The 21,766-nt window shown below is 52.4% G+C and overlaps 1 protein-coding gene across 1 annotated transcript in view; it reads right to left on the reverse strand.

Annotated features, from left to right (window-relative positions):
• Nucleotides 1-3,791: 3,791 nt before the first annotated feature.
• Nucleotides 3,792-21,766, reverse strand: part of Fam20c (FAM20C golgi associated secretory pathway kinase) — a 49,532-nt gene continuing 31,557 nt past the window's right edge. The window contains exons 4-10 of the mRNA XM_042686940.1: nucleotides 15,977-16,069; nucleotides 14,273-14,388; nucleotides 6,834-7,014; nucleotides 6,042-6,151; nucleotides 5,746-5,827; nucleotides 5,384-5,443; nucleotides 3,792-4,774 (exon numbers count right to left, since the gene is read on the reverse strand). Of these exons, the coding sequence (XP_042542874.1) occupies nucleotides 4,525-4,774; nucleotides 5,384-5,443; nucleotides 5,746-5,827; nucleotides 6,042-6,151; nucleotides 6,834-7,014; nucleotides 14,273-14,388; nucleotides 15,977-16,069 (892 nt within the window). The 3' untranslated portion in view covers nucleotides 3,792-4,524. The remainder of the gene's footprint in view (nucleotides 4,775-5,383; nucleotides 5,444-5,745; nucleotides 5,828-6,041; nucleotides 6,152-6,833; nucleotides 7,015-14,272; nucleotides 14,389-15,976; nucleotides 16,070-21,766) is intronic.

Consider the following 21,766-nt stretch of genomic DNA (forward strand, 5'->3'; position numbering starts at 1 on the left):
AATTTTTGGAACACCAGATATATGCTTGGTCCTGAGGACAATGTAGCTAAAAGCCAACTTCTGACCACCTTTAACCTGACTGTGAGAGGCCGGTGGTGGGGGACCCCGAAGCCCTGGACACCATAAGGCCAGGCTGGCATGGTCTAGAGGCTGGCTGAGGCCGGGCTCTTGCTTTCCTCCAGTTTTCCTCTAGATGGCGCAAGGGACCAGGCGGAGCAGGTGCCCCAGTGATGCTGGCCTCACCTGGGCACAGCAGGAGGACACACCTGGATACAGCCAGCACTGAAGAAGGTCCCATGGTCCTAGGCAGATGCTCTGGGCAGGGACTGCTTCTCCCTCTTCCTCTCCCCCACCCCCTCCCCTCCCCTCCCCACCCCTCCCCTCCCCACCCCTCTCATCTCACTCCCCTTTCTCCTCCCTTTTCCTTTCCTCCCTCATTCCCTCCCTCCCTCCCTCCCTCCCTCCCTCCCTCCCTTCCTTCCTTCCTTCCTTCTTTTGTGCTGGCACTGGGGTTTGAACTCAGAGCCTCACACTCTCACTTGGCTTCTTCACTCAAGACTGGCACTCTACCACTTGAGCCACATCACCACTCAGGCTTTTTGCTGGCTAACTGGAGATAAGAGTCTCATAGACTTTCCTGCCCAGGTTGGCTTCGAGCCTCAATCCTCAGACCTCAGCCTCCTGAGTCACTAGGATTACAGGTGTGTGCCATGGCCTGGCCCTTCTCACCGACTTTCCAGTCATCCCCTTGGTCATCTTCTCACCTGTGTCTGAGGCTGCATTCCCTGGGTTTTGTATCTGCCTGGGCAGGAATGTCTGTGAGACTCTCATCTCTAATTATAATCACCAAAAATCCTGAAGAGGAGCTGTGGCTGAAGTGGTAGAGTGCCAGTCTTGAGCAAAAAAAGCTCAGGGACAACGTGCCCGGGCCTGAGTTCAAGCTCCAGAACAAGCATACGTGCGCGGACACACACACACACACACACACACACACACACACACACACACACACACACACACACACACACACACACACACACACACACTCCCCTTCTGCTACTTCACAGTCAGCACCTCAGGGACCCCGTGGAGTGATGGTTCTCGTAACACTCCACCTGCTTCTTTTCCTGTTCCCCCACCATCCACACCTCTGCCTGCCGTGTGTGTGTCCTTGGCCCTGGCTGGGACACCAGCCCTGGGCATCAGGCAGCTTGGCACCAGGGTCCCCAAATGAAAGTAGTGAATCCCCAGGACTCAGTTCTGACAGGGCGGGGAGCCAGAGCCCCAGGGCCAGATGTGGCTGGGCAGGTCATCCTGAGGCGGTGCCCCTGGGCTGGCCTCTCCTCACATCCTCACAGGCTTGTCCCCTCCATGTCTGTCTCCCCTCAGATGGGATTAAGAACCCTCTAGTGACCTTATGTAACTGTATTCTCCTCTACAAAGGTCCTGTCCCCTAGAGCCCCACCAGGGACACAGGATGTGGGTGATATCATCCTTCCTTTTCCCATGAGATGCCTGTCTTTGGTGCCTTTGGTCCCCACGGGCTGTGTGGTGAGTGATGACCCACCTATGTGAGTCTCTGACAGAGATGAGGGTCCGTAGGGCTGTTCATGAGCAGCCAGGGCCATGGAGACACTGGAGAAGGATGGGGTGGGGAATGTGACAGACCCCACCAGGTTGGTGTCTCAGGACTGGGCAGCTGACAGAACTTCCCCAGTCCTGGACCCACATGTGAAGGTACAGCTGCTCGCCCCCTGGCAGCATAAGCAGAAGGTGACTCTGCTGCCCCACCCCTGGGTAAATATTGGGCCTTGGGCTAAGGCAGGAAGACAGGGACCTTTCTAGGGTCACTCTTTCACCCAGTGATTCCCTTCCAAGATTCATCGTAGTTGGAGGTCTTGCCGGTTTGATAGAGCCCGGCTGGGGATTTGGGGTTCCAGCAGGGGCCTTGTGCTCCTCTGGGGTTTGAGTCTGTTCTGGGAACCTCCTTAACTCATCCCTTTCAGCATCAATTTCTCATATGGGGAAATGAGAAAAAACCAAGGCAGCCTTCACTGTTGAGTGTAGCTTGCAGGTCTGCGGCTCACTACAGCTGTGCACATGACAGTTGAGGTGAACAGGGTACTGGCAGGAAATAGCTAGAAGGGCTGGGTTGGGATTGTCATACCCTGGCTGTTTGTCTGTGTCAATCCTGGGGCTTCAGCTCAGGGCCTGAAGGTGCTGCCCAGGTGCCTCTTCAGCTCAAGGCTAGTGCTCTACCACTTGAGCCGCAGCACCACTTAGGGCTTTTTCGGGCATAAGAGTCTCACGGACTTTCCTGCTATCCTCAGATCTCAGCCTCTTGAGTAGCTGGGATTATAGGCATGAGCCACCAGTGCCCAGCTTTCAAGACTCTGTGTGTGTGTGTGTGTGTGTGTGTGTGTGTGTGTGTGTGTGTGTCCAGGTACTGGGACTTGAACTCAGAGCCTAAGTCCTGTCCCTAAGCTTTTTTTGCTCAAACCTGGCATATTACCACTTGACCCACAGTTCCACTTCTGGCTTTTTGTAGTTAATTGGAGATGAGTTGCATGGACTTTCCTGCCCTAGCTGGCTTGAAATCATGATCCTCAGACCTCAGTTTTGTGAGCAGCTAGGATTACAGGTGTGAGCCACCAGTGCCTGGTCAGGATTCTTGTAGCACAAGAGTACAGATGAACTCACTAAAGAGTATGTTGAAAATGAACTATACAGGGGCTGGGAAGGTGGCTCAGTGGTAGAGCGCATGCCTTGCATGCATGAGGCCCTGGGTTCGATTCCTCAGCACCACATAACCCGAAAAAAAAAAAAAGCCAGAAGTGGTGCTGTGGCTCAAGTGGTAGAACATTAGCCTTGAGCTGAAGAGCTGAGGGACAGTGCCCAGGCCCAGAGTTCAGGCCTGACAAAAAAAGAAAAGAAAATGACCTATACAACTGAGTGTGGGGATGGGAGAGAAAAACTGGGAGACAGCGAGGGAAGGGGTGACACTGTCCAAAAAGAAATGTACTCACTACTTGACTTATATAAATGTAACCCCTCTGTGTATCACTTTTATAGTAACAATTAGAAAAACACCAGCCAGCTGTACACAGTGGCTCAGGCCTATAATTCTAGCTACTCAGGAGGCTGAGATCTGAGGATTGTGGTTCAAAGCCAACTGGGGCAGGAAAGTCCGTGAAACTCTTATCTCCAATTAACCACCAGAAAACTGGAAGTGGCGCTGTGGCTCAGGTGGTAGAGCATTCCCTTGAGCTGACGAGCTGAGAGACATCGCCCAGGCCCAGAGTTCAAGACCCATGACAAAACAAACAAACAAACAAAAACACCAACCAAGCAACCCAGAGTATAAAGCCTGCCACCATCTTGCCCCTGGATCCTGCTCTAGACATCTGACCCCAGCAGGGGATTCCACCAGATGGAAGGAGCCGGAACTTCTGGGCTCAGTTTTTTTTTTTTCTTTTTGTCAGTTATGGGGCTCGAACTCTGTCCCTGTGTTCTTCAGCTCAAGGTGAATGCTCTTCTGCTTGTGCCACAGTGCCACTTCCGTTTTTCTGGTGGTTAATTGGAGATAAAAGTCTCATAGACTTTCCTGCCCAGGCTGGCTTCGAACCTCAATCCTCAGATCTCAGCCTCCTGAGTAGCTAGGATGACAGGCACTGTAATGAGATTAGAACCACTGGCACCCAGCTCAGTTCTTGCAGGATGGGACCCTTGCCTCAGAGGTTCCTGCTGGGCTCAGCGCTCCACCCCGTGCCAGGCTGTGTGTAGGCAGGACCCGCACTTGCTGTATCTTTATTAACACTTGTACCATACTGAAAACAATCCACAGAAACGTTGCAAGGTTGGCCTATAGCAGCTGGGGCCTGTGAGCCGTGGGCAACACAGCTACACCAACTGTCCCATCGAAGCCCAGGGTGGACAGCGGCCCCTGCCCACAGTGAAGGTCCAGCCACTGCCAAGCAGTGGACAAGTACATAAACTAGTCATTGAACCCCCACCCCCAAAAGCCACACTCAGGAGCCTGTCTGTCCACTCACAGGCCATTAGGTTGGGCCCAGATCCCCCTCCATCGCAGCGGGGCTCTGCAGCCTGAGGTCAGAGGCCCCCGGAAGGAGCAGAGTTTTCTTTTTCCACTGAAGTTCAGAGTTCAAGAGTGAGCCAAGGAGATGGGGTCCCGTAGGAGCTATTCTGCACCCTCGTTTAATCCCGGACGCAATGTGTGGTCTGTGTGGGTGGCTGTCCATTGTGTCGTGTACACCTTATATAAATACAAAACAGTGGGCAAAGGTGTGGTGTCCTTATTCAAAAGAACACGGTGTCTCTGCTGCAGCCACTGGGTTGCGAGTTGCAGGCGACTCCTCCAGTCTCTGCTGCAGACACTTGGAAGGTCCAGGCCTCCGGGGTCACAGTTCACCCACGTGGCGTGGAGACAACCCCAGGCTGCCTCTGAATTCCTGCGTGGCCGCGCCCTTCTCCTTCCTCGAGGTCATTGCAGGCGGGCACAGGTCACTACCTCTCGGTGGTGGCTCTGTGCTCGACACCCAGATCATCCTCCACCACGCTGCCCAGCCCCTGCTTGTCCACGCAGTTCCGCACGGCCTGCAGTGCAATGCGGAGCCGCCGGTCCAGGGCATCCAGGTGCAGCCGGTACAGCACAGGGGCCACCCGGTCCCTCCGCAGGGACTCGGCCATCAGCACGCTCAGCTTGTGCTCCTCCTTGGCCAGCAGCTGCAGCCGCAGGTAGGTGGACTTCCGGATCCTGGGGACGAAAGAGAGGGTTGGAGGTGCTGGCCACGGGAAGACAGTGCTCAAGGCAGGCTGGCACCTTGGCTGGCGTAGGGGAGAAGGGAGGAGACAGAGAGAGACAGAGACAAAAGCAGATAGATAGGAGAGACAGAGAGAGAGTGTGCAAACAAGCGAGTGAGCAAGGGGAGAGAGGGATTGAGGGAGAGGGAGAGGCCCAAGCTCGAAGGCCTCAGGCCGGCTGTGTTCTAGTGTTGGTTCTACCTTGCACATGTGCAGGGCCTGGTGGCAGAGCTGGTGCCCTCCCCAGGGTGGACCCAGGGGACAGATATAGGCAGGTGGTGGGCAGCTCATCAAGGGACTGTCCCTAACTCAGCTTGGTGGTCTGTCTGGACAGGTGGACTCTGATTTCTCATTCAAACCATTTTCCCCCCCACAAGCCTGTGTCCCAGCCATGAGAGCCCTGCTGGCTGGCCCCACAACCTCACAGGGAACGAGAGGAGCCTGCCTGTGATGGCTGGGGGAGAGGGAGAGGTCACTGGCAGTGGGAATGGGAGTGCGATTTGGGGCTGTGGATCTCCCCGCCCCGCTCCAGCAATGGCCGGGCTGCTGGTGGCTGCCATACCTGCAGCACTGCTGTAAAGGCGCCAGGATGGAAAGTTCATCGTGAGAATACTTCCCAAACCTGTGGAAGGAAGGAAGGAAGAGCCTGAAGATTGACTGGGGAGCAGGGTTAGGGGGGGTGGGAATAGCAGCCTTTAGCCTCAGTTTCAGTTTCCCTACGCAAACAAAACGTGCTTCCTCGGGGGACTGACTATCAGAGACCCTGCAGCTAGTGGGCCATTCCCCCCTCCCTGTGCCCGTGTCCCTGGCTTTCCCAGTGAGAGGGGCCATCCTTCCCCACCGGGGCCTGCTCTCTCCGGGGCTGGGCTGGACCCCGCGGGCAAGTAAGGTGGGCAGGTGTTGTTTTCAGGGTGGAGGTCTCACCCTCGCCCATTGTCCAGATGAATGATGAAAGTCTCATTTCCAAACTTCTCAAAGGTCTCGTAGTGGTGACGGTCCATGTTCCCTAGAGGGACAAAGAGTGCTCAGAGGCCTCTGTCCCTTCTCCTCCCCCACCCCCCACATGCACCATGCAGCCTCAGGTCCCACACAACCCAGCAGCAGTGGCTCAGCCCCACCCCTCCTCAAGCCCCTAGGATCCCCACTCAGTCAGTGCTGGGTGGGCGGGACCGAGCCTGGGCCCTGCCTTCCCATTGGCCAGCACACCCTGAGGGACATACCCATGAGGAAGTCAAAAATGGTCATGTCTATGATGTCCAGGATGCGGTGGCCGCTGTCATAGGGTGGAGTCTGCTTCACCTCCTCGCAGTAATCGGGGTCCACTTCCCACCTGCAGAGAGCCAGCGTGAGGCCTGGGCCCCTCTTCTGAGCAGATAAAGGGGCCTACATCCGGAGGGCATGGAGCTATTGGGGTGACACTGGGCAAAGACAGGAGCTGATCCCTGAGACTGAGTGTTTGCAGAGGACCAGCCCTGGCCACAGGGCATTGGTAAAAGTGTGGGGCTGAGAGAGGACAAATGGAACATGGCACTGAGGGGCTGTATTCAGAAGGGACCCCAATGGAGGGCAGGCTAAGCACTTCTAAGGGGCTTTTATGGGGGAGGCGAGGGTGGGGGGCTTGAACTCAGAGCCTGGGAGCTGTCCCTGAGCTCTTTTGCTCAAGGCTAGCGCTGTACCATTTTGAGCCAGAGCGCCACTTCCTATTTTCTGGTGGTCAATTGGGGATAAGAGTCTCACGGACTTTCCTGCCCAGGCTGGCTTTGAACCGCAGCCTCCCGAGTAGCTAGGATGACAGGCGTGAGCCACCGGTGCAGGGCTACTTCTAGGGGTTTCTAATTCTCAGATTAGAGTCCTGCTGGCCAGCCAATAGATCAGCCATTGTTGTCACACACATGCTTGGTTTGCACATGGCCCTCCCCGGGATAAGGATAATGTGACTCCCTCCTTGGGCTGTGGGGTACCAAGATCCTCCAGACTCTCTGTTCCGCTGCAGCCTGGGTCCTGACACTCACTCGGCCTTCTTGCGTTTGTGGTAGGAGCGGCGCCAAGGGTTCCGCCATGTCTTCCGCTTGGCCAGGGACAGGTCTGGAAGGAACGCAGCCAGGGACCCCTCTATCTGGTCCGGCCTCCCGCACAGGGCATGCTCCGTCGAGCAGTAGTACGAGCATTCTCCGTAGAAGCAGATGTTGTTGGCTGATGGAGAGACAAAGACAGTCACCTGCAACTCCTCCTTCAGTGTGGTCCCATGGGGACTAATGTCCCAGCCGGCTTTGTCCCATGTGCCATCCCATGGCCTTCTCAGGGTTTTGCGTGGCTTTGCCTGGGCAGGAATCATCACCATCCTCACCTCAACAGTCACCTCTGGAGGGCTGGGAAGGTGGCTCAGTGGTAGAGCGCTTGCCTTGCATGCCTGAGGCCCTGGGTTCGATTCCTCAGCACCACATAAGCAAAAAGAAAAAAAGCCGGAAGTGGCGCTGTGGCTCAAGTGGTAGAGTGCTAGCCTTGAGTTGAAGAGCTGAGGGACAGCGCCCAGGCCCAGAGTTCAGGCCCCAGGACCGGACCCAAAAACAAACAAACAAACAAAAAAAAAAAAACCAGTCACCTCTGGCCCTGCAGATCGAACCTCTAGAGCCACAGGGCTCGGGGTCAGAGCTAGGATCCAACTGATTTCTTCACTCTCAGAACAAGCAATGTTCAAAAGCATCCCCTCAGCCGGGCACTGGCCTCTCATGCCTGTCATCCTAGCTACTCAGGAGGCTGAGATCTGAGGATCGCAGTTCAAAGCCAGCCTGGGCAGGAAAGTCCATGAGGCTCTTATCTCCAACTTAACCACCAGAAAACCAGAAGTGGTGCTGTGGCTCAAGTGGTAGTGCGCTATCCTTGAGCTGAAGAGTTCAGGGACAGCACCTAGGCCCAGAGTTCAAGTCCCATGACTGACAAAAAAAAAAAAGACCTAAAAAAAAGCACCCCTTCACCCCCAAAACGATTCACATCACAAAGAAAGTCAAGAAATACTTCACAGAACAGGAGGAACTATTTTTGCAAAGAACTATTTTTGCAAACTATTTTTTGCAAAAACTATTTTTGGCAAGGATCTTCTAATATTTAGAATATGTGAAACACTTTTGGATCAAGCATGGTGGTGCACCCCTATAACCCCAGCTCCTTGGGAGGATCTTGGTACACAGATACTGCGTGAGACTACCTACAGAACAAACTAAAAGCAAAGGGGTTGGGGAATGGCTCAAGAGGTAGAATGCCTGCCAACAAGTTCAAGGCTTTGAGATCAATCCTTAGTTACAGCCACATGTGTGCGCGCGCACCACAGTGAAAGAAAGAATGCTTAAAACTCAGTAACAAAAAAAGACAACCTATCTAATATATGGGCAAATGACTTAGATGGAAGTGGAGGGATATATCTTCTATTTCTGTGTTGATCTTAGGACTTGAACTCAGGACCTGGACACTGTCCCTGAGCTTCTTTTGATTTAAGGCTAGAATTCTACTGTTTGAACCACAGCTCCACTTCTGGCTTTTTTGGTGATAAGAGTCTCACAGATATTCTTGCCTGGGCTGGCTCTGAACTGCAATCCTCAGATCTCAGCTTCCTGAGTAGTGAGGATGATAGGTGTGAGCCACGGGCACCTACTTCTATCTTCTTCTTGAAGAAGAAACACAATGGTCCAGAAGCTCATGGCAAGACCACTGGTTATCTAGGCATCACAATCACCATAGGACCCTAGCCATTCCCCTACCTGGGTACTCACCAAAGAGAAGAAGGAAATGTATTTCTGCTAAGAAGCTTAAGAATGCCCAAGGCAGCGGTGATAACACAACTAACAAATGCCCACCAGCTGGTGGTGGAGAGCCACACTCAAGTTTTCATATGGTGAAATATTACTTGCTACGGAAAAGGGATGCAGCTCAGATACAAGCTGTAGCTTAGATGAGCCGCTACGGACCTCATGCTCAGTGAGAGAAGGCAGGGTAAATCACGAGCATGTCTTCACTTATACAAACCATCCTGGAGCAGGTAAATTCCACAGGGATGGCACCCCAGGGCTGCTCAGGGCTGGGGGAAAACATTGGGGCTCTGTGACAGGTGTGGGGGTTTGGTTCTAGATTTGGTCCAGCAGGATGTCTGGATTTTTGAGGATTCAGATTTGAGCACATCGAGAATCTGCTGGAACTACTCGATCCCATGCTTTAAAACGTTACGTTCTATGCCATGTGAATTATAGCTTATTTTTTAAAAAATATTGTTTAGAATCTACAAGTTCCTGGCTACCTATTAACTACCTTCATTCAAGGGTTTAGCCCTTCCCCATTGCAGGGGTGGGGGGAAGGCTGGGTGGTCATCTGATCGGATCACAGCCCCACGGATGGTGTATGGGCCTATTTATTTACAGATCCAAGCTACCTTTTCATACTCTCCTTTATTTGCCTGACAAGGAGACCCTTGCAAACCTGGGGCTATAGAAGTTCATGTGACTTCTTCCCTGAGTCGTATGTCCAGGTCCTGTGGGCTCCTATGGATGCCAGCATAGCTCTGCCAGGCACATCCATGGGGCAGGAGGGGCTGGGGTGGCTGTCTGTGTCACCGATCTGCAAGCTGAAGCCTTGGATGAAGAGGTACCCGCATGGCCCACCTTGCCCTGGGTGTAGCAAGTCAGGACCAGCTCTGTGCACGGCCTCCTGCCTCTCCCTGCCCTCCCCAGGCCTCAGCACTTCAGAACCAGGGCTGGATAATTATGGTGGTAGGAAGGATCTGAGAGAGATCAGCCTGTGTGGCCCCACGGGCTGATAGCGTTTAATCAGCAACCCGGAGGTTTGAAAAAAAAAGAAAAAAAATCCCAGGCTCAGCCCAGGCAGCAGCTCTATTTTCATCTCTATCTCATCTCTCACTGGCCAGAGCCACGAGACTGGACGGCTCTGTCAGGCTTCCTGTCGTGCCTTCGCTGGGTTTAGATGCTATCATGTTGAAAGGGGAAAAAATAGCATTTCACAGCTCCAATCCCTTCCTCTCCAGATCCAAAGCTGGTTTTAAAGCTGCACTCGGAGTGGAGAGGCGGGGCTTGAGAGTGGGGTGGGGTAGGGGTCCCTCACCCGCTGTGTGACCTGGGGTGAGACAAACACCTTTCTGTGCTCAGCTCACCTGTCCAGCCAGGATGGAGCAAGGCTCTATGTCCATCTCTTCCCAGGACCCAAAGACAGAGCCAGTGAGCGCCCTGGTGGCCAGGGAGCAGTGATTTCACAACTTTCTTCAGAAATCCTCAGGCCCCTGATCCCAGAGACCTTGAGCACCCAGAAAGGGCTGTGCGAATGTCCCAGAGTCCACTCAGTGGTCATCAAGGAGGATGCCTGTCCCTTTTGCCCACCCTGGAAATACAGGCTTCCTGGAAAAGCTGTGACACTGGTCAGTTCACTTCAGTCAGAGTGGCATCCTGGCCACCACCAGCAGAGGACCCCACGGGACCTTCTTTTCCTCTGCACGCATTTGAACTGGACACAATGCAGATGGCCTGAATGACCCTGAGGCAGGAAAAGGAGTTTGCAACAGATAGCACTGGGCAGAACCCGTCAGTGCCGTGTGGGGCTGGGGGAGGGCTGTCCAGAAGGGTGTCTGGCTTTGGAGAAGCCGCATTGGCCTGTCCACCCCATAGAAGGGCACAGGCTGGCCCTGGTGACCAGGGTGAATGTCACAGGTCTGGAAAAATTCAGAGTAAGGCTGGGGGCAGCGTTCAAATGGTAAAGCACCTGCCTAGCAAGTGTGAGGTCTTGAGTTCAAGCCCTAGTATAGAGAAGAAGGAGGAGGAAGAGAAAGAGGAGGAGGAAGAGGAAGAGGAGGAGGAAGAGGAAGAGGAGGAGGAGGAGAAAGAGGAAGAGGAAGAGGAAGAGGAGGAGGAGGAAGAAGAGGAAGAGGAAGAAGAGGAAGAAGAGGAAGAAGAGGAGGAAGAGGAGGAGGAGGAGGAGGAGGAGGAGAGGACTTGGGCCAGCCTGGACTTGCAGAAGGGCCCTGGAAAATGGAGGCTGCTGCCCTGCTCAGCCCCGGCTCTCCCCTGCAGGACAGGGTTTTCTATCTGACCTACGTACACAGGGCAGAGCTACTCAGGGGCAGAAACAATCAAAACTTTCCCCGAACTTGGCTTCTGCAAGGCAACAAAGACAAATCTGGCATTAAAGAGAGAGAGAGAGAGAAAGTTCTAGAAGTACAAGCTAAGCAAAAAAAAAAAAATCAGATGAATTCAAACAGGCTTCATTTTCTAAAACAAGATCAAAGCTGCTTCCCGAGACCCCACACTTTGGAGAAACCAGACATTCATTCCCAAGGGCTTTTAGGGGGAAAAATCTTGCTGACAGAGCCTCACGGCCAGAAGGCGGGGATTGCCTGGCAGAGAGAGAGAGAGAGAGAGAGAGAGAGAGAGAGAGAGAGAGAGAGAGTGCCCTGGGTACTGGGGTTTGAACTCGGGGCTTGAACTCAGGGTCTGAGTGCTGTCCCTTAGCTTTTATACTCAAGGCTAGTTGCTCTACCTCTTGAGATAAACCTCCACTTTTTTTTTTCTAGGTATCTGGAGATAAGAGTCTCTGCCCAGGTTGGCTTTGAACCATGATCCTCAGATCTCAGCTTCTTAACTAGTTAGGATTATAGGCATAAGCTATTGGTGCCTGGTGGGAACTATAAAAATTTATCTGCTTAGACTCTTAGCTTTTTTTTTTTTTTTTTTTAATAAAAACAACAATAACAACAAACTAACAGCCGGGCACCGGGTGTGGCTCAAGCCTGTAATCCTAGCTACTAGGGAAGCAAAGATACAAGGATCTTGGTTCAAGGACAGCCTGGGCATAAAAGTCAAGAGACTCCATCTCAATTAATGGCTGGGCCTGATAGTGTGTACCTGTTACCCCAGCTACCAAGGAAGCACAATGGTTGGGTACAGTGGTGTGTGTCTGTCACAGCCCAGGATAGCCTGAGCATAAATTGATGTCCTTACCTTAAAAATAACCAATGAAGAAAGGGGTTGAAGGCGTAGCTTGAGCAGTAGAACCCCTGCCTAGAAATCACAAGGTCCTGAATTCAAACCTTAGTATCCCTGTCTTCTAATATCCACTCCCCCCAAAAACCCTACCTAAGACCCAATAGATACATGCCACTCAGCTATGATGATGCCCATGGCTTGTCCACAGCTGGACAGAGAGGTCGGTCAGCCCCTTGGGCAGTGAGGGCAGGAAGTAGGGGTTGGGTGATGGAGAGGCTGGGATTTGAGGCTGGAGGAGGGAATGTTGGGGCTGAAGTCCCAGCAGCTGAAGGGGACAGGAGCCCAGATGCCAGGAGTCCATCATAAAGCTCTGGGTGCAGCCCTTTTGGAAGGAACCCTACTAACAGTGAATGCCTGGGACTATGATACCTGTGAGCAATCCTCTCCTGGTCCTGGGGTAACACCAGGCACAGTGCACCCCAAGATCTTCCCAATAGAAGATCTTCATTTAGGAGATCATTTTTCCTTTCTTTCCTTTTTTTCTTTTTCTTAAAAAAAAAAACACTTTTCTCTTATTAATGAGAATCTGAGGAAGAGGCCATGCAAGAGTCAGAGCTGGGTGAGTTTAGACAGAAGTGGCACTTAATTAAAGTATGCATTTATAAACCTCGATTCTGACAAATCTATTGTTGCAGTTAAGAAAAAATACAGAGTGGCAAGACCCTGGTGGCTCACACACATCATCCTACCTACCCAGGAGGCCGAGGTCTGAGGATCATGGTTTGAAGCCAGACTGGGCAGGAAAGTCTATGAGACACTTAGCTCCAGTTAATCACCAAAATGCCAGAAGTGGAGATGTGGCTCAAGTGGTAGAAGTGCTAGTCTAAAGCAAAAAAAGCCCAGGGATGGTACAACACCCAGGCCCTGAGATCAAGCACCAGTACCAGTCAGCAAGAAAGTCAGCAAGCAAGAAAGGAAGGAAGGAAGGAAGGAAGGAAGGAAGGAAGGAAGGAAAGAAGGAAAGTGTGGAATGTATCTCAAACATCTATGAGAAGTGAGCTTTTATATTGGGCTTTTATGTGCCAGCAAATTCTTAAGACCCAGCTGACAGAGGGTCTTATAAATAAATGGGATTTATCTGCAGGAGTGGCAGGGCTTGGTGGTGCTGGGGAGGCCTGTGTTGGGAGCAGGTAGCCTCCAGGCAATCCAGTTCCACACAACACGTCACGAACTCTGCTTTGCCTGTATCACTTGACCAATCAAAACCTTTGAGAAGGGTCCACACCTGGAAGGGGCTCACAGGAATGAGCTCAGCTCAGAAGAGTTCAGAGAATCAGTGGGTCAACAGGGCCAGGGCAAAGCACGTGGGCACAGCACAAGAATATAACTTGGTTCTGTGTGATTTGGGGCGTTCACAAGGTAAGGCCTCAAGGGCTTGGACACTTGTCCATCTCAGCCATGCACATCTTCCCAAGAGGCAGGTCATCCTGGGTGACCTCAGGGATTGGAGAAACCCCAGTTTGTGAACCATTGCTATGTCCGGGAAGGGAGGCCATCGGCCCTTTACTAGGTGAGTCCTACTGTGGGTGTTAACAGATGGCGGGGGGGGGGGGGGAGCACTATCTGGAGGCTCCCTGGAGAAGGTAGATGTTTAGGAAGTGCTGCAGCTGAGGGCTGGTGTTCATGCCTGCCTATAATCCTAGCTACTCAGGAGGCTGAGATACGAGGGTCATGGCTCATAGTCAGCTCAGAATAGAAAAATCCATGAGACTCTTATCTTGAATTAATCACCCAAGAGATAGAAGTGGAGGTATGGTTCAAATGGTAGAGCATCAGCCTTAAGCACAAAAGCCAAGCCAGAGCACAAGGCCTCAAGTTACTTGCGTGTGTGTGTGCGTGCACACATACACACACACACACACACACACACACACACATTTTTAAAATACACACGAGGTGGTGGTGGTGACATTGTCCAAATAGAAATGTACTCTTTTTTTTGGGTGGGGGGGTCTGGTCGTGGGGCCTGAACTCTGGGCCTGGGTGCTGTTCCTCAGCTCTTCAGCTCAAGGCTAGCACTCTACCACTTGAGCCATAGCGCCACTTCTAGCTTTTTTCTTTTTGCTTATGTGGTGCTGAGGAATCGAACCCAGGGCCTCATGCATGCAAGGCAAGTGCTCTACCACTGAGCCACCTTCCCAGCCTCTAGAAATGTACTCCTTAACTAACTTTGTACATCACCTTTATAATAACAATAAAAAAAAAACAGTAATCCAAAATAATACTGACCAATAAAGAAAACTCTTTGATCAAAAAAAAAAAAAAATACACAGCAGGCCAGAATGGAACCACTTCCACACCCCAAAGCAGGTAGGAGGAAACAGGGAGAATGGTGGAAAGATTTCCAACTCTTCCTTAGAAGGGACCAAGGTCACGCGACAAGGTCATGTGAGGGAAGGGCCCGCGGACACTACCTGGAGAGACAAAGAAGGTCCTCCACAGCTTCTTGTCTCGGGTGACATCCCGAATTTCCTTCGTCATATTGATCATCCTGCCAGCCACAGGAGGGACGCGGCGGAAGTCCAGGATCCTGGGGAGAAAATATCAGAGGGGGGGAAAAAAAAAGAATCTTTATTTTCCATGGCTCACGCCTGGCTGCGCTCAGCTGCAGCTAGAGAGCCGCACCCCTCCCGTCTTCATTTGGACCTGGCTTTGGGGGGTTGTGGCTCTACCTGAGTCCATTAGTACTAGAGAAAATGTACCCAGATGAAGGCACCCTCACCCCACACTTTCTGTTCTTGATGTCGGCCCTGCCAGGGCCTGGGGAACTAAAATATGCCCTCGTTCTAGGGCTAAATTTAAAATGAAATTAGATTAACCCGTCTTAATGGAGCTCTTTCTGAACGGAACTGCACACACGGCCACTTTCTTAATTAAATGGGGATGCAGAGGGGCTTTTCTGCTGACACAGGATGTCGCCATGGGCGATCATGGCTGGGCTGTGTGCAGAGGTGACCCGGGGGAGGGGCAGAAGGATGAGTCACATGCCCAGGACCTGAGTCCCCAGGACTCTGCAAGTCAGTACTGCCCAGCATCCTGCCATCTCTCCACTGAGAAGAGCCTCTGGAGTTTGCTGCTCTATTTTCTAGATGAGTTGACCCAAGGGGACAACTCAGCTAGGATGCTGTGATTGGATGGGACTGTGTGTGGTCAGCTAGGAGGGTGTCCGGAGGACCAAAGGTGGTGGCTCTGGCCATGCACGGTGGCCTCAACCCCTTGGAGCTGTCCCTGGGCTCACGAACAGCATAGAAACTGAGATGGTATCAGGCAGCTGGACATCATTGCCTTCTGCAGAATTGACACTCTGCAACTCAATTCAAATTAAGTGTCTGGGTGTGGGTAGCTCACGCCTGTAATCCTAGTTACTCAGGAGGTTGAGCGTTAGAGGATTGAAGCTCAAAAAATCAGAAAAAAAAAAAAAGTTGAGGCAGTGTAAGGCCCTGAGTTCAAATCCTGATGCTAGCTCAAAAATAATAATTTTTCACGAGCTTTACAACGTCGGTGCGGGGGGGGGGGGGCGGGGGAAGGGGGGGAAGGAGAAGGATTGGGATTGGGGGGGAGGGGGGAGGCTGGGAAGGGATGTGAAGGGTAAACCAAAGGAGGAGGCTGCAATGCTTGGTAAGAAATGTACGCATTATCCTGCCCATGTAATTGTAACCCCTCTGTACAGTATGTTCACAAATAAAATAAAATTAAATTAAAAAAATAATTTTTCACAGCAGTTGAGACTTCATCCTTTTTCCCTGCCTTCTCTCTCGCCCTCTTTTTTTTTTTTTCCTTTCCTTCTAACCACCCATCAGCTGCCGTCTGTCTGACTGGGATTATGAGGTGCCTTGAGGGCAGTGTTTACCTCTAATTAAGGACTTGGGGCTCTGGGGAAATTGTTCCCTCAGGGCCTCAGTGTTCCAGTCTGTAAGATGGGCTCGTGATGGATCTTTTCATCCATGCATCTTAAGCACAGGGCTCAGAACAGAGACCCAAGCATGGAGAACAGCGACCGTGGTGACATGGCAGTGGTGATGCCGGAGCCTGGGCCTGCTGGCTCCTTGCAGGTGTAAACCTGCAGGCCTGGTGCTGGGTGGCTCCTCTCCAGGAGGTGGATGGGAGGAGGGACTCACCTGTCCAGGTGGAAGGCTGCGATCTCTGCATTGTGTCTCTCGTAGTCTGAGAAATAGAAGAAGTCTGGTGGTGTCTCCTGCTCCCTTGTCTGCCTGGAGGAGAGGGGGCAGAGGTGGAGGGTTTTGTTACGTGGATGAACTCTGGTACAAGGACGCAGGCTGCTTTATGCTGCATGTAGTTCAGATGGGCTTCCGGGGCTGATGTACACTTCTGGAAATTCTGCTAACCAGTTCTCACAGACATTAAACATTAAATGATAGAGCCAGGCACCTAGATGGCTCACTCCTGTAACCCCAGCTACTCAGGGGGCTGAAATCTGAGGGCAGACAAATCCATGAGGCGCTTATCTCCAATTGACCAGCAAAAAGCCATTAGTGGAGCTGCGGCTCATGTGGTAGAGCACCAATCTCGAGTGAAAAAGTCAAGCCAAGGCTCTAGGTCCGGTGTGCAAGCCCCAGACAGAACCAACACAAAATAAAACATGGAATTAAATGATACAAACATACAGCGAATGCGTTGCATTTATTTTCTTGAGCTGCTGGGAATGGAACCCAGGGCTCTGCAAATTCTAGGCGAGAGCCCTGCCACTGAACCACCTCTAAATAGATTAAATTAATTACAAGTCACAAATATGCCAGGCCAATTGCTTATTAGTTGGTACATTTTACTATTATGGGATTGATAGCCTATTAACTATAGATGGAGATTCTGGTATTGAGCTAGCCTTGGCCCATGCTTAGTGACCTCCCAGAGTGGCTCAAAATCAGCTCTAGACAAAGTGTTTAAATTGTGGGGGTTGGGTAACTAAAAATCAGCACCTCAACCCCAGGGTGCTGAGTGTTAAGTATTTCTCAATCCATCAGCAGCCAGACCTATCCTCTATGGAAAGAGCAAAGGGCAGTGCTTGCCTCTGGGCCAAGAGATGTGTGGCCCTGGACAGACAGAAGTCTGGTTGCAGAGGGGTTCAGCCCCAAATCGGATCAGCTGCAGACTTCTCTGGGGTGTGTGACCTGAGGGGCCAGGGCCAGCCTCCTGACTGGAGGCCGCAGCACCCCTCTCTGAAGCTATTCTTTCATCAGGCATCTGGCACTGAAGGTGCCTCAGTTTCCCTGCTCTCCTGTCCAGCTCCTGGATTGAGTCCTGACTACCTGTGGTTTCCTGTCCCATCTCCAGGCCCTCCACCCCCTGGTTTTCCTCAAACCTTCCCTTTCCATGTGTGTGAACCCCAGGCACCACCCAGTATACGGTGTCCTCAGTAAGAGAAGTTGGGAGCTTGGCTAACAGAGCTCTCAGGATCCCCCTCCTGGAGTCTCAGCAGCGTGCAACCACTTCATAAAGGCTCTGATAAGACCTGCAGCCACCGGTGTGCCTAGCCATTCATGGACCCAGAACTAGCTTTGATAGTTACGTGTCACTGAGATCTGCACTTCGAGCAACTATGGTTTAGGGTTTAGACGACACTCATTTCCAAACCCAGCTGGAAGACAAACCCCATCACCTACCACCCCTGATGCCACAGCAGAGACACAGTACCTCCCCTTCGTCCTCCTTGGCTGGGAGCCAATGGGGATACTCGGTCACAAGCCACCTGGGGACATCTGACACACACAGAGGCAGAGCTGGGCCATCGGATGCCCCAGTGCCATGCTGACTGCACCTCCCCAGCAGTGAACACTGGTTGGTCCAGGGGCCCCTCAAAGACCCAGTGACTGGATCAAGTTCAAGGCTACCTGGGGCTGTGGGAGGGAGCCATGCCCCTAGGGGATGAGGCGTGATGTCATCACCAGGCATCTGCTCCTCTGACTCACTCTCTGCCTGCCTCTCACCATCCAGGCTGCTGGGGACCTTGCTGGCCACAGGCAGCCGGGTTCTAGAGTCCCCGTTACCAGCAGGCAGTGTCCCCTCTCCTCCAAGAGTGAGTCCAGAGAGAAGCCCCCACAGAGGATCAACAACCACCCCGGGGGTACTTCTGGAAGGAAAGAAATGCAGCCATCATAACCGACCCACATTAAAAGAGAGAGATGCCAAGGTGAGGGACTTCCTCAGAGGCCCGAGAAGTGCTGGCGGCAGAGACGGGAGGCTCTATCCATACACCTGTCCCTATTTCTACAAGTTCACCTAGCAAGCCTGTGGGCTTGGTGTGTACCATTGTTCCTGCCCTACCCTCAAGGGCCTTACAGGGCTCATGGAGGTTCTGCTGGCAGCAGGAGCTGCAGCGGGGCTTCTGGAAGATGATCCAGGTCTAGCTATAGGCCCTTCCTTTTGGAGGACAGGGTGTGGGAAGCCCTAGAGGGTTGTCAATCTGTTTCTCCTTAGGGAAACTAGGCTGCCATTGCACTGTGCTTGCATCTACATCCCCAGCTAGAGTTTGCAGGCATGGACTGGTGCTGTCCTGCCTCAGGAAGATGATTTAGTGTTGCACATAGTTATAACCCAAGGTCATGGCCTCTGCATTTCCCTCAAGGTGGAAGCCTCTTGACTTGGGGGACACTGGCATGGACCCCTGAACCCAGGGTGCAGCAGCCATGTTTGGGAGGAGTGACAGCACCTCCCATCCGTCCTCTGGCAGGGACACAGGGCCACGGCAGGTCAGGATGGCTCTGAAAGGTCAACGTTGTTCTAAGCATCGAAGTGCCAAGTATGTCAGGCCGGGGAAGACACACATGCAAAGTTAAGGTCAGCCAAGGGGGCTGCCCTGAAGCCCTGTCAGCACGCACGGGTGACCGTGACAATGTGGAAATGCAGTCTCTCATCACCTGTCTGAGAACAGCGAAGTTTCCAGCATGAAATCCAGTCCTCCCAAGTCCCTGCCTCCATCTGCCACCAGCCAGCCAGGGAGGGAACTCTGGGAGGAATTTTCCCATCAGCACTGGCTACCTGTCCAGGTGTGAAAGCACAGGCCTGGACTTCACATTGGTGCCAGGAGGAGCCCTGTGCTGCCCTGTGCTGCTCATGTGTTTGGCCTTCAGCTTCTCTGGCTGGGTCCTTCGCTCCAGGTATGCAGAGGAGAGCATCAAGCCTCTGAGTGTCCAGTACCATCCCAAGGCCAAGGTCATTGGAGGTCACTGGAGTGACATGATCTAACATGGTGCGACACTTAATAGTGGTGGAGGATGGAGTGCAGCCGCACCTCAGCTGGTGGGGGGGTCCCCCTTTCTTTAGGTGCCCCCTAAAACTGTGCTCTGTGATTCACCGAATATCACTCCAAGAATGGATTCCTCAGCTTTCCTGGGAGCAGTGTGGACAGTCGGATATATGGGGACAGGCTGTTCCCGTGACTCCGTGGACACACATCTCCCCAAGACTCTGGCTTGAAAGTGTCTTGGCCTCGTACGAGATCCCCTGTGAGGTGAGAGGCTGCTTTGGGAGCTGTTAAAGGCATAGTGCTGTCAGGTGTTGGTGGCTCCATGCCTGTAATCCTAACTACTCAAGAGGCTGAGAGCTGAGGATCGTGGTTCGAAGCCAGCCCAGGCAGGAAAGTCTGTGAGACTATTGCCAATTAGCCAGCAAAAAGCTGGAAGTGGAAGTAGGTATGGGTCATGTGGTAGAGCACCAGCCTTGAACAAAAATCTAAGGGACAGTGCCCAGGACCCGAGTTCAAGCCCTAGTACCTCCCTCTCCCTTCCAGCAGAGAAGTGTTGACTTTGAGAGAGAGATTTGGTCCTGGGGCTTGAACTCATTGCCTGGGTACTGTCCCTTAGCTTTTTACTCAAGGCTAGAGCTCTACCAATTGACCCACAGCTCCATTTTCAGCTTCTTGACTGGTTAATTGGAGATTAAGAGTCTTGTGGACTTTTCTGCCCAGGCTGGCTTCGAACTATGATTCGCAAAACTCAGCCTCCTGAATAGCTAGGATTACAAGTATGAGCCATACAGATATGAGCCACCGGCACCAGTTTTATCATGGTTTTTATATATGGGAAAGTAAATCACTGTGGCTCAAACGAAGCATGTCAGACTGCTGTCTCCAGCCCATGGCTCTGGAGCTCTGCAGGTTGAACAGTGGCCATTGTGCCCAGCTTGGAAGGAAATATTGGCTTCTCATAAAGCCAGAACACCGGTTCCACTGGATTTTGGTTGGGTTAAAGCAGAAAAAGGGATATAATTAAGACATGATTTCCGGGCTTCAAGCTTCCTTGATCCCCGTGTGGGCATGGTGCTCCCAGGACGACCTCATGCACCCAGAAGTGCTCCAATCCAAACACAGCCCTCCCAGACTCCAGCATTCTGGGATTTCCTGGTGTGCTTATTTTCTTTGGATTCCCTCATGCTGGGGCAGGCAGGGCTCCCTGGGGGCTTTGGCTTGCAACCTTAGCAAGAGCAGCTCACTTTGTCGGGATCTCTCCTGACAACTTTCTGGGATGACCAGTGGATCTCACCTCACCTGGGGCACAGGCGCTAGAAGTCTGCTTGTGTGAGCTCTGCCTACAACCTTGATTTCAAGCACTTATTCCATCCCCAGCCTAACCCAGCCCTGCCTGGGTTAACCTGGAACTTTGCATGGTGGTGGATGCATTGTTCTGCACCATGTACCCATGGTACATGCCATGAACCCAGCTTTAAGGCTTCACTTCCTAATGCCTCCCACCCCTACCATATACCTATACCTTCCTCCTGCTTCTTTAGGCCCTCTGGAGGCATCAGCTCTTTTTTAAAAAAAAAATTGTGGGAGGAATCTCTGTCCTGAATCTCAGCCCTCCAGTGAAGGAATTTACTGTCCTCATTGCTCTCTTCCTGGGCAGACAGGATCATGTCCACAGACACACAGAGAGGGCATTTCAGGGCTACTGTTTCCTCTAGGCTCTGCTAGTGACCAGCTGTGTAATGCCCCCTCCCCCACCCACCCTGAGCCCCAACCCTATGAGGGGTAGGGGCCAAAAACAGCTGCCGCTTTTGAGCAGGGGACTACTGAACAGGTGCTCAGGGTGTGTTGGAGTTAGACCCACGTGTTCAGACTCGACATCCACTGCATATTAAGGAGGCCAGGCTGCCTCTGAGTCCACACTTTTCCTGATCAAAAAGCAGCAGACGGGCTGGGAAGTTGGCTCAGCGGTAGAGTGCTTGCCTTGCATGCATGAGGCCCTAGGTTTGATTCCTCAGTACCACATAAGCAGAAAAAGCTGGAAGTGGTGCTGTGGCTCACTAGCTTTGAGCTGAAGGGCTGAGGGACAGCACCCAGGCCCAGAAAAAAAAAAAAAGCAGCAGAGCTGGGCACTGTGGCTCACGCTGTAATCCTAGCTTCTGGAGAGGTAAGATCTGAGATCAAGGTTTGGAGCCAGCCTAGGCAAAAAGTACGTGAGACTCTTTTGTCTCCAATTAACCAGAGACAAGCCAGAAGTGGAGGTTTGGCTCAAGTGGTAGAGTGCTGGCCTTGAGTGAAAAAGCTAAGAGACAATGCCCAGGCCCCGAGTTCAAGCCCCAAATCACACACACACACACACACACACACACCACACACAGACACACACACACACACCAAGGCAGACCCAGTAGCATTCACTCACTGAGTGTCCATTCAAGGCTGGGCCAGGATAAGGGGTGGCTAAGCTCAGTTCTGACTACCCACTATAGTCACACATACGTGTGCAATCACACATACACACGCTGAATGTGCACTGATACGTGACTGCACCCCTACCTCCACAGAGCAGAGCCAGCAGGTAGACCCTGAAAGAAGGGTTAGGATCCAGCTCTACTGATTTCTCCAGGTATATGTGTGTGTGTGTGGGGGGGGGGGGTGGTGGGAACAGGAATCGAGCTAGTGGCCAGCTAGGATGGTAGTCTGGTAT

This window comes from Dipodomys spectabilis, unplaced genomic scaffold, assembly GCF_019054845.1.
Source record: "Dipodomys spectabilis isolate Male_0828 unplaced genomic scaffold, ASM1905484v1 ptg000098l, whole genome shotgun sequence".
Classification (NCBI taxonomy): domain Eukaryota; kingdom Metazoa; phylum Chordata; class Mammalia; order Rodentia; family Heteromyidae; genus Dipodomys; species Dipodomys spectabilis.